Consider the following 13,316-nt stretch of genomic DNA (forward strand, 5'->3'; position numbering starts at 1 on the left):
TCATGTTCTCTGAAAAACTGTCTTCTATATACATTATTGTAACAAAATTGCTTTGGAAAGGGAACTGCTGTCCAGGATAAAATTATTGTTTTCTTATAGAAAAGAATCTCCTATTTTGCATTCAAAAAATATTTTTTTAATATGAAATTTATTGTCAAATTGGTTTCCTTACAACACCCAGTGCTCATCCCAACAGGTGCCCTCCTCAATACCCATCACCCACCCACCCCCACCCTCCCACTCCCCCATAAACCCTCAGTTTGTTCTCAGTTCTTAGGAGTCTCTTATGTTGTGGCTCCCTCCCTCTCTAACCATTTTTTTTTCCTTCCCCTCCCCCATGGTCTTCTGTTAAGTTTCTCAGGATCCACATAGGAGTGAAAACATATGGTATCTGTCTTTCTCTGTATGACTTATTTCACTTAGCATCACACTCTCCAGTTCCATCCACGTTGCTACAAAAGGCCATATTTCATTCATTCTCATTGCCACGTAGTACTCCATTGTGTATATAAACCACAATTTCTTTATCCATTCGTCAGTTGATGGACATTTAGGCTCTTTCCATACTTTAGCTATTGTTGAGAGTGCTGCTATAAACATTGGGGTACAAGTGCCCCTATGCATCAGTACTCCTGTATCCCTTGGGTAAATTCCTAGCAGTGCTGCTGCTGGGTCATAGGGTAGGTCTATTTTTAATTTTTTGAGGAACCTCCACACTGTTTTCCAGAGTGGCTGCACCAGTTTGCATTCCCACCAACAGTGCAAAAACTATTGATAATAAAGGGCTTCATAAGATGACTTATATGATTGCTGTTTTAGCAAACCAATCTATAATATATATCCTGGGGATCACATACTTGTCACAACTGATATTTCCTTTGGCAATCATTCACTTCTTGTTGCACTCAAAAAGACAGAGAAGGGGTTTTTTTGTTTTCTTTTTGTTTTTGTTTTTTGTTTTCTTTTCCTGCCACAGTTTGTTTCCTTTGCCCCCATTTGATGTGTGGAATTATCCTGTGGTTAAGTTTTCTAAAATAAATTCTGAATTTTCAAGTTTGTACTCTATTTTCTTACAGAACTTAGTGAACGTAGAACATAACATTTCCTACCATATAAAGTGCACCATGGACTTGACTTTACTTCCCCGCTTTGTGAAGTCCACACTTAAAATTTGTATAGTTATTTTTCTTATAAGTAAATATATCTGTATGTTCATCTTGTCTTTAAACTTTGAAAATAAACTTTAAATCTCAGGTCATTTACATAACACACACACACACACACACACACACACACACACACACACAGATAACATACAAACACAGAAACACTATCAGACAAATGAGAAAAGAACACAACTGCCTTTATATTCCTTCATCCATCCATTCATTCATTAAGCATATATTTACTAAATATTACCAAGTGCCCAGCACTGCACCAGATGCTTAATTCAGCCAAATAACAGCTATTGCACCACCCCATTTTTATTCAGTTATGTACTGATTTTTTAGGTTTCATTAAATGTAACCAAATGGGTTATCATTCTTTTAATGAGTGCTTTAAGCATAATATTATATCTAAAATATTTTAATATTACTTATTTCCCCCAACGTAGATTATGCTATAAGAAAATGATATTGTTTATCTCTCTTCCCCAAGTTTTATTTCTAGTAATCTTTCAAAATGAACACATAAAGTTGAATTTTATTCCAGAGACTAATTTCTTGAACTGGCCTTTGCTTTAGCTTGGATTTTGCATTATGTTTTCTTATTCCAGGAAGATGAATATATTTAATATACTTTAAATTGCATCATATTTTATGAGCTCTCAAGGGATCCACTGTTATATGAACCAAGCATTATTGCATAATTATTGCTTCAGATATCTCAAATTATGATGACTAATTAAATATACATACAATACATTTATCAGTGAAAAAATTTCAATGACTCAATTTCTATTCCCTCTTTAAAGTGCTTATATCCTCTGCAAAAGTTTTAAGAAGGAGAGAGTATCACAGCGATTGAGAACATGATTTAGCATTAATATTTCATAGTGCAATTCAGGTACACGGTTAGCTAGAGAAATGCTAACATCTTACCATCCTCCAAGTAAGTGTTACTCTTGGTTTCACTAACAAGACGATGTATACGGCTCAAAGGAAGATAGTAGCCTATCTTTGTATATACATCTTATGTATGTAAACTTTTATTATTAATTTAGAATAGTATAATGAAGAGACCCATATTTTTTAAAGAAGAGTAAAAATCTGTCACTCCTTTCCCTTATGAAACCACAAACTATACAACAAATTCCACTAAATTCTAGTTCACTGGATTTCTATAGGCTTAATTCCAAGATGAATCAAGAAGTCATAGCCAGTCACTCTGACAAGGGAAAAATTCCCAATGTTATCCCTAACCTATGACCTGAAATAAAGTTTTCATGAGCTTGCACTTAGTTGTATTCCATTTAGAAAACACAACACACAAATAAAAACAGGCAATGAGAAAACATACATCAATTACATGGTCTGAGAATGAGAACAATTTACTGACAAATGAAAGCTGCTGTCCTAGTTGATCTTTAGTACTATATTTTCTCAGAGATTTTCCCTACTTAAAATTTTTATATTGTAGAAATGACAGTGACTTATAGTTATTGATATTTAAAGCATTTATTTTGGTTAAATTAGTTGTATACAATATGTGCTCATTTCCCTGTTTTGTTTCGTTTTTCTTTTTGCTGTACTATTTATTCATCTTTGAAATACAAAGGCCCAAGAACTATGGCCCTGTGGAAGGCAAATACATTGTCCCTCACAAACCTTTTTTTTTTTTAATGTTTTTTAAAATTTTTGAGAGAGAGAGAGAGAGACAGAGACAGAGCATGAGCGAGGGAGGAGCAGAGAGAGAGGGAGACAGAATCCAAAGCAGGCTCCAGGTTCAAGCTGTCAGCAAAGAGCCCTATAAGGGGCTCAAACCCAGGAACCAAGAGATCATGACCTGAGCCGAAGTTGCACACTAAACCGACTGAGCCACCCACATGCCTCCCTCTCCTCTTTTTTTAAATGTTTAGTTACAACCCTCACAAGTCTTTTAACAAAGAATTCCAAGCAGGATGCACCTTGAATTCTTTCCTAACCAAAGGTAAGTTTAACATCTGAAGTACTTCAGGATACGGTTGCCATATGGTTGCCATAGATGATGACACTGTGATGTCCTGCAGCTTTGTGGTATGTGAAAGGTACTGTTAATTAGATTTCCTTCACAATATTCCTGCAGGGAAGGGTGGAGCAACAATCTTCTGTGAGTTCTTCTAGGGAGTAATTTATGCAGTAACTCATGCAAAACAAAGCCCTTGTTAAACCAGTCTTTGTGTTTACAAATACAAGAATCTCTGAGTTCCTAACTATAGAAAATGTTTGGATGATTCAAATTCTTTGAGGTTAGCTCCTTTTCAATATAATTCTTTCTATAAATTTGTAGAAGCCAGTGCTTAATGCAAAAGCTTTATAGTATATTGATATCTACAATTTAAAAATAATTTCCTCCCATTTCCAGACAATTGTCCACAAATAACAAGCCATTCTGGGAAAACAAAGCAAAATGGAATAGCAAGAAAAATATAAGAAATATCTTAAACATAGCAATAACATTAGGAGTTTTGAAAACTGCTTTCTTTTTATTTTTCATTAGAGGTCAGGGAAGTCCCTTCCCTCATCTCTTGTAAATTACATTTCATATTCTGTCTGTATGTTTCTTTTTTTAAACTTAAAAGAAGTGACAGGGAAACGCAGGCCCAGCTGTTAGTGAAAGAATTAAGCATTCTGTCCTTGCACTACTTATATATTTAGGAATACATATAGGACCAGAAATAATGTCAGGATGTTTGTTAAATCAATACATTATTAAAAGCAAACAAAATATTTTGCTAAAAAAATTCAGAATTGCTATATTCCTTTAAGTCATCAAAACCACACATGCTAAAATACTTTTTTATGTCTTTTTGTTTGTTTGTTTTTAACATTTATTTATTTTTGAGACAGAGAGAGACAGAGCATGAATGGGGGAGGGTCAGAGAGAGATGGAGACACAGAATCTGAAACAGGCTCCAGGCTCTGAGCGGTCAGCACAGAGCTCAATGTGGGGCTCAAACTCACGGACCGTGAGATCATGACTTGAGCAGAAGTCGGACGCTTAACTGACTGAGCCACCCAGGCGCCCCTGTTTGTTTGTTTTTTAAACAGAACTGTGTCTTCTCACTCCTTTGGTAATCATGACTTCCTAGAATTTCAGGGATGCCAGAATCCACTCAATGGTATTATTGGAATAGTACTGAACTCTTTACACCCCACTCAGAAAGGCCATTTGACATCTTAAGACAGGCAGCATCTACTCATTATAAACTAGGAAAGTTCTATACAAACAGATCTGGGAATTGCTGGCATCCTGTTACAAAGGATCCTAGATCTTTACACCTCCTCCCTCCCCAATTTCTGCCATCAATAGTCAAGGCCAAAACAAAAAGTTTACAAATTCTACACATCAAAAGGAAAAAGAAAAAAAACAAGCATTATCAGTAATAGAGTATGCTGCTTATTACCAGATGACCTTAACTCCACATGAGAAATTTTAAGTTGGAGAATAGTCAACAATACTGTTGAAATAAATTTCTAGGCCCAAGATGGAGATGCTACTTCCTGGGGTACCACATCAGCAAACTGAAACTTACATATTTGTGTCACTTAAATGTCCTGCTGACAACACACACAGTATATCCAGTCAGCCAATCATCAAACACCAAGCCAATCCTGGACTCCATACTCATTTCCTTTCCTTTTCACCCCAGACTTGACTATGTGGCCCCAGCCAATCAGACAGTTCTGTTTTTCTCTTCCTTGTTCTTTATCTTGTAAAAGCTTCCTGCCTTCTGCCCCATTTTGCAGTTCTCTGGGTGAGCAGAGTATTAAATAAAAGTTTGTGTGTATAACCTAAATTATCTTCTTTAATCATTTTTTAATAGTACCCAATCTAGAGGCGAGTGGGGGAAAAGAATGGACTGTTTCACTGTGCAGTGTGCTTCCAGGACCAGCAGTATCAGTATTACCCAGGAGCTTACTGAAAATGCAGAATTTCAGGCCCTACCCCAAATATAATGAATCACAGTCTGCCATTTAAAAAGATTCCCTAGGTGTTATGGACTAAATGTTGGGTCCTACCAAAATTCATATGTTGAAATTCTGACCCCCAATGTTATGGTATTAGGAGGTAGGGTCTTTGGGAGGTGTTTAGGTCATGAGAGTGGAGCCCTTATGAATGGGACAAATGTCCTTATAAAAGAGACCCCAGAGAGCTCTCTGGCTATGTGAGGAAATGAGAAGCTGGAAGTCAATGAACCAGGAAGTAGGTTCTCAATAGACAACCTATTCTATCAAGTGCCTTGATATTGGACTTCCTAGCCTCCAGAACTATAGGAAATAAATGTTTGTTGTTTAAGCCACACAGTCTATAGTATTTTTATCATAGCTGTCCAAGTAGACCAAGATACTTGATTAGTATATATATTAAACTTTTTTAATTTTTTTTAACGTTTATTTATTTTTGAGATAGAGAGAGACAGAGCATGAACGGGGGAGGGTCAGAGAGAGGGAGACACAGAATCTGAAACAGGCTCCAGGCTCTGAGCTGTCAGCACAGAGCCCGACGCAGGGCTCAAACTCACGGACCATGAGATCACGACCTGAGCCGAAGTCGGACGCTTAACTCACTGAGCCACCCAGGCACCCCAAGTATGTATATTAAACTTTGAGAAGGAAAAGGTAGAGGGCTATAGGAGGTTTGACCTGAAACTCCCCCTCTGTAAGTGAAGTACCTTGCTCACCCAGTTTCAAATTAATATTACCAAGCTCACTTTCCTTTATCTAAGGGCGTTGATAAATTGTTATTAAAAAAGTCATATTGTAGTTCATAAACTTTAATGTGTAGACATAGATAAAGCCATATTTCGTTATCTCCAATGGATGTGATGAGAAACCATTGGCTTCATCTACTTTGTACTGTTTGAAATGTTTTATAACAAGCATGCCTGAAACTAAATAAATCAACAAATACATTTGCATTGAAACAACAAATTATATTCCATTGTGCAAATTTTGACCAACATAAAAAAAATTAAAACTTGAAAATTTTGACATCACACAGAGGTGACACCCTATATCACAAAGATTCTTATGCAACTTTGAAAAACCAAACTTATTAAAAACAATTTTAAAATATATGCTAGATAATATTTAATATTTTTAGGAAGAAAGTAGATTACAACCCCCACCACTCCCCTAACACACACACATACTACACATGCACACAAATGTTGGTTCAAAATAACTGTTCTACCTTTAGTGGATGAAGAGACATAGGAACAGCGAGCAATTTTCTACTGTGTGTTCAAGTATAACATCAAGATATTACCAAGAGACATTATTATAATTAGCCATAAACATGTTGTTTGCTAAGTATAATGATTCTAATGGATTCCTTCTACATGATTTACTTCTTTGCTATTGCTGAAAGAGATGGTCCAAAGAAGAGCCATTTTAGTTAAATTTGATTAATAGCCCTTGCTTCTTTGCAAAACCAGAATTATAAGTGCATAGATGGATTCAACAATAAAAATAAACAAAGACAGCATGGTTTCTACAAGAGATTCTTAACTGAATTATTTAAGCAAGAAGGTCTATGGAAGAAAACAGGCAAAATGAAAGTCCTTGAGTGTATACTGTCTTATAGAGAATAATAAATCATTCCTTAAGAAATTAATGGAGAGTGTTTTGTAGAACTAATGGAAAAAAATCATTAAAGAAATCTTGGGAACTGAACTATATGCACAGACTTATGTAATGATTTGTTACAACTAATTTTTAAGAAAGATAAATAAACAGAAGTATTTTGTATTATCTTTCTGTTAACTAGCACTCAAAATCATGTTTGAACTACTTCATGATTCCCTAGCAGTACAAGTGCATTCATAGGATAGAATTCCTATTGACTTGGTTCAACTGTACAAATTTGGCTATGTAAAGGTTCTCTATAGACAGACATTACTCACCCAGATTAAGTAAAAGGCATATATACATCATCTTCTCTGTGTTCAGACATTCACAATTGAAAAGAAAAAAAAACCTGTGTCCAAAACTCTAAAAATTTAGTCTATAGGTTGCCGGGATTAATTCTGAATGATAATTCAAGCTGAATGAATTGTTTTGTCTTGAAAATTCATTTTGAAATGAATTAGAGAAATATGGGAAAAGAAAAAAATAGTTTACCTATTAACTTCCTTCTATATTTCAGGTACTCTATTAAATCATTCATCATCTCACATAATACTGACAAAACTTTGGGTTAGCTACTATTTTTATCTCCATTTTACAAATCAGAAAAATAGAATGCTGGAAGATTACATTAGTAAACTGAGTTGATATGTTTCAATATGGTAGAACAAGTGAATTAAAATGAAAAAAAAAATGCTATGAATACAAATGTCTTTCACATATAAACATGCCCAGTTAAATTATACGCATATGCTAAATTCTGAGCATTTCGGCATCCTTTATCTGCCTGAATTTTCCTATAAAAATTCTTTTTTTCCCTGAAAGCATACAAAAGATTCTGCTTCCAAGAATATTTATTAACTTTAACTTTTCTCAGTGATCACAGTGATTGATTTCTTTGTGATATTTTCATTATCTAGAAAGAAGTGGTGGGCAAAAATGTCATGTGCTGCGAAAAGGTAAATAAACAGAAGGAGGCCACCAGTAGACAAAACTACTGATCATTGGTTATTACTCTAAGACCATTTTCAGAATGATGATGATGCAGAGTTTGAGTGGCATAAATTTGGTAGAAGACAGTAGCAAATACAAAACATTTTTCAAGAAGCCTAGCAGTGATGAGAAGCAGGGAGATAGTAATTCAGAGAAGAATCATGAATTAGTTTCTTTTTTAAATTAGATATAAAGACTTTATCATTAAAGAAAAAAATCGATCATGCAAAAAGAGGTTTTGCAAACTCCAAAATGAACCATACATAATTAAAGGAGTATGATAGAGGTAGAGCAATCAAGGGATAAAGAGCATAGGTACAGATTTTAGTCTTGGCAAAGAGGAAGGATATTGTTATTGAGTCTGGAATTTTAAAAAAAAAGTAAAAATGGGAACAAATATCAGAACACTGTCTCTTGGAGATTAATCTTCAGAAAATATTGTAGATGGGACAAATTTTAATATACAAAGAACTCTCAAAACTTACTACAAAAGCAAACAATGTAATTTAAAATGAACAAATTTAAAATTTGAACATATACTTCACCAAAGAGGATACAAGGATGGCTAATAACTACATGAAAAAAAAATGTTCAATATCATTAGCGATTAGGGAGATACACATTTTAACCCTGAAGAGATGCCACCACATACCTATCAGAATTGCTAAAAATATTCTGATAATACTAAGTGCTATTGAGGATGCAGAGAACTAAAACTTTCAGATATAGCTAGTAGGAATGCAAAACTAGTACAGCCATCTTGGAAAACACTTTGGCAGGTTTTGTTTTTAAGTTAAATATTCACTTACCATGTGACCTACTAGTCCCACTACTGGGTATTTAACTTAGAGAAAAAAAAACTTATATGCATACAAAAACCTCTACACAAAATGTTACAGCCGTTCTGTTTATAACCACTTAGACTGGAAACGACTCAAATGTCCTTTAGCACATAAACAGATAAATAAACTACAGTAAATCCACACAAAGGAATATTATTCAGCAATAAAAAGGCTATAACTATTGATATACGCAACACCTTGGATAAATTTCAAGACATTACGCCGAGTAAAAGAAAACAGTGTCAAATAATTACATATCCTATGATTCCATTCACATGACATTCTCAAAAAGCTGTAGTGATGGAGAACACTAGATCAGTTCTTAGGGCTTAGGAATGGGGGAGGGTATGTCTACAAACGGGTGGTAGAACCATTGTGTATCCTGATCGTGGTAGCAGTCACACAAATGTGTGTTAAAAATCATAACATAGTACACAAACAAGTAATTTTACTGAACAGTTTAAAAAATATGTTTCACAGCAAACAAAGTAAATGAAGCAAATAAAGCAAAGTAAGAGCTAAATTGCTCTGTATAACAAAATAATTGACATTATGGAATTGTCTTCTGGATGCATAAGTAAAACACTGGAAGACTTGGAAAGGGGATGGGAGAAGGAAGGACTTGCAAAAAACACCCCAGTATTTGGGGTAGGCCAATGAAAATTCCCTGATACAAGCGTAGCCAACAAAAAATATCAGATTGGATGTTTTTCTTCTTTTCTTGGTGATATTTCCCTCTGTTACTTCCAGATTTTTAATAAAAATTCGGTGTTGCATGAAAGTTTCAAGTTAGACCGACTTTGGTGAGTATAGGAGAAATGGTTTCTGCCCATTTATGGCAGCAGCTGGAGCCACATGCACAGAGAAGAACAGCTGAAGGAAATGAGATGGTGAAAGAGAAGCAAGAATCTGAAGTAGTAGGGAAGGCATAGAAAGCAAACAGCCTTCCTCTTAAGGAGTCTTCCACAACACTGTGATGTATATTGCATCTCCCATGAAATGAGATTTATGTGTAGTCAAGGAAGAGATGAGGGAGCTTTGGGACACTCGGGTTACACAAATATAACTAAAAAATAGAATACCGAGGCACTCTCTGAATTGTGCCAATGATAATCACCATTTGGGAACTTTGCAAACAGAATTTCCATAACTTGTTACTTGATATCCAAACTCCTTTATATAGAAGACATTTTTCCATGAATTCAAATATATGTTATTGGGATTGCATATTATTAAATCAGACTCTAGCAATCATATTATTAACTTTTCCACAGTTCTGTAACTCTCACTCTCAACATTTATTGTAATGTTTTTAACTCTCGATAAACATCCACTTGAACATCTGATAAGATATTGAAGATAGTGCTGTTCCATGTGACATCATGAGGTGACCATCTATCTATCATCCCTGCGTGGCTTATGACTTCCCAGACACCAAGGTTTCTCCAAACCAGTAACAACCATAATGTACCATGAGCTTTTATGCCATTCTCACACTGTGCATTGTACTATCTCAATCAAAGCACATTAAAGAAAAAGAGGGTGTCATTTGTAGGTAGTCAAAAGACACCTGAGAGGTCTACTGGGTTCTGAAAAATTCTGTGACACGTAAGTATCACAACCCTTTGGCTTTACTGCAGATCTGTTTCAAACAGACAGTAATATGCAGCACTCTGCTCTTATTATTATCCTGGCAAGAATGGAATTTTTACAAAACTTAATGACTCTTACCTCACTTTTATTCACTTATTTTTAAATTAGAATTGACCCTTGAATAACACAGGGGTTAGGGACAACAGAACTCCCCCAACATGCCTTCAAAACTCTGATACAACTTTTGACTCTCCAAAAAACTTAGCTACTAATAGCCTTGTTGACCAGAAGTCTTAGTAACAAGTCAATTAACATATTTTTGTATCTGTAATATATGCTGTAGTGTTGCAATAAAGTAGGCTAGAGAAAAGAAAATGTCATTAAGAAATCATAAGGAAGAGGGGCGCATGGGTGGCTAAGTCAGTTAAGTGTAGGACTCTTGATTTCAGCTCAGGTCATGATCTTGCGGTCATGAGTTCGAGCCCCACGTCAGGTTACATGCTGATGACTGCAGAGCCTGCTTGGGATTCTCTCTCTCCTTCTCTCCCTGCCCCTCCCCACAAATCTCTCTCTCAAAATAAAAAATTAATTAAAAAAAAATTGTAAGGAAGAGAAAATACACTTACAATACTCCACTGTATTTATCAAAAAATATCTCCATGTAAGTGGACTCATGCAGTTCAAACCCTTGTTTTCCAAGGGTTAACTGTACATATTTTCTTCTACCCCTCACCCCCTACTGTTATATCACTCTGGTAGGTCTGACATAACAAAATACCACCTACTGGATGACTTAAAACAACAGAAATTAATTTTCTCACAGTTCTGCAGGTCAGAAGTCCAAGATCAAGTGTCATCAGGGTTGGTTTCTGGTGAGGATTCTCTTCCTGGCTTGCAGATGGCGTCTTCTCTTTGTTCTTGTGGGAAAGGGCCGTGAGTTCTAGTGTCTCCTCCTCTTTTTATAAGGATGCCAGCCCTAGGAGACAAGGACTCCACCTTTATGACCTCATGTAACCTCAATTACCTCCCTAAGGGCCTTGTGTCCAAACACAGTCACATCGGGGACACAGGGCTTCAACATATGAAGCCGGACACGAAGGTGTTCTGTCCATAACACTTGCGTTTGTTGAATCCTTTTTTTTTTTTTTTTAAGAGACTGCTTATTTTTCATCACCCTTATTTGCATTTTCTGCTCTGTGGAGAAACAGTTCAAGACCACCAGTGGTTGCTCTTACCCATTCAGTAGGCTGAATAGTGGGAGCTGAAGACCAGTCTTCGCTCCAGTCTTCCTCGGGGAACTGCTGAATAGCACAGAGGACACCTGTGCTCCTCTACACCAGCCGGCAACCTCAGATTACGTTAGCAGAGAACACAGGACCTGGAGCAGCCCATTCGCCCTGAAACTCCTCCTTGGTCACAGCCTTCTCAACAGAGGCTTGCTCTCTTTTTTTTTTTTTTCAATTCGTCAGTATCTCTGCTGAAGTAGAGCCCAGGCGTGACCTCCCGCGGCTGCTCACAGAAGATGGTGGCGCGCAGGCGCAGAACTTCCCCGGGCCGGCGTCCAGCACGTCACATTCGCTCGGTGAACCCACCCTCTGTTGCCGCGTGAGATGACAGTGTCCACAAAACACAGAGGAGGGTGTGTTATACAGAGCAGTTGTAGGCAGGTGCATGTGAGACGCCACTGTGAAAGGCTGGTGGTCAGCCCTGGACTCAGTAACCACGGGAGATCTCTGCTCTCGGAAGGCTGCCTGGATCTGGTTAGTGAAAGCTCCGGAAGTGAAGCAGCCAGCAGGAAGAGTGGCTCCGGGGCAAAAGAAAACTTCAACACAGCTCTCAGGCCAGTATTCCCGGAGCGTGTTACACACCAACACCGGCTGGGTGTTCAACTAACCATGGCAGGAGCTGCTAGCACCAGCTTCTCCCAGGTTCTCTTCAGATTTATGATATAATTGCCGCCACTTTCCCTTTGGTAGAAGTACTGTTCCATTTGGATGTCAAGGTTGGTGCCACGCAGGTGGGATCCTGCTATAAGAAATTTGAGGACATGGGCGCCTGGGTGGCTCAGTCGGTTAAGCGTCTGACTTCGGCTCAGGTCATGATCTCACGGTCCGTGAGTTTGAGCCCCACATTGAGCTCTGTGCTGACAGCTCAGAGCCTGGATGGAGTCTGCTTTGAATTCTATGTCTCCCTCTGTCTCTGTTCCTCCCCCACTCACGTTCTCTCAAAAATAAATGAACATTTAAAAAAAACTTTAAAAATAAAAAATAAAAATAAAAGTGGTAGGGGAAAAAAAGCATATTTTAGTGATGTAATTTGAGGTTTTGGGCAGCACAACAAACACTGAGATAACCTGTTAGAGAAAGAGTAAATATGTAAAATATAAGCAAAAAAAAAAAAAAAAAAAGACGAAGAAGAAAGAAAGAAAGAAAAAAAATAAGGAAGGAAAGAAACACAATGTATGGGTTAACTAATTACTTGAAAACACTGTAACAGCTCATTGGGCAATTTTGTAATCAGATGGGCCCAAGGGATGAATATGATCAAGTTTATAACAGTTCATTTTCTTTGAATGCAGCTGTATACAATGCCCCAGGAGATTCTAGAAGCAATGAAACTACAGAGACTCTTTTGATTAATAACATATTCAATCCCTAAAATCCATGAACAGAAACGCATATTGTTATGCCTTCAAGGGTATCCATAGATGCTATGGAGCCCCTTCTGGAGAGAGAGTGAAGTGGCTGGAAACCTCCTGTGAATGGTCACCTTAATTGTGTTGCCTTCTTAAAGATGATCTTTTAAAAGTTTTTTTTTTTTTTTTCATTTTTTCTTTGTCTCTAAGTTCATAGGGTTAAACTATGCTGTGATTGCCATAATTATTATTTCTCCCCCAGTGATTTTATAGCCAACAAGGGAACATTAGCACCCACTGATTCCTTGTGGAAAATAATCTATTTAAAGATACTTGCTTCAGTTGAATCTTTTTTTAAATGCTTCACTCCATTATTTTATTATGTAGAAATCTGCACCAAGGCAGAATTGGAGCTTCCAAAGA

The 13,316-nt window shown here is 36.8% G+C and overlaps 1 protein-coding gene across 1 annotated transcript in view; it reads right to left on the reverse strand.

Moving 5' to 3' along the window:
- Window positions 1-11,676, reverse strand: part of VGLL3 (vestigial like family member 3) — a 142,678-nt gene extending 131,002 nt beyond the window's left edge. Inside the window, exons 1-2 of the mRNA XM_053903227.1 lie at window positions 11,494-11,676; window positions 11,080-11,234 (exon numbers count right to left, since the gene is read on the reverse strand). Of these exons, the coding sequence (XP_053759202.1) occupies window positions 11,080-11,115 (36 nt within the window). The 5' untranslated portion in view covers window positions 11,116-11,234; window positions 11,494-11,676. The remainder of the gene's footprint in view (window positions 1-11,079; window positions 11,235-11,493) is intronic.
- Window positions 11,677-13,316: the final 1,640 nt, after the last annotated feature.

This window comes from Panthera pardus, unplaced genomic scaffold (assembly GCF_024362965.1).
Source record: "Panthera pardus isolate Hobbes unplaced genomic scaffold, ASM2436296v1 HiC_scaffold_16, whole genome shotgun sequence".
Lineage (NCBI taxonomy): Eukaryota > Metazoa > Chordata > Mammalia > Carnivora > Felidae > Panthera > Panthera pardus.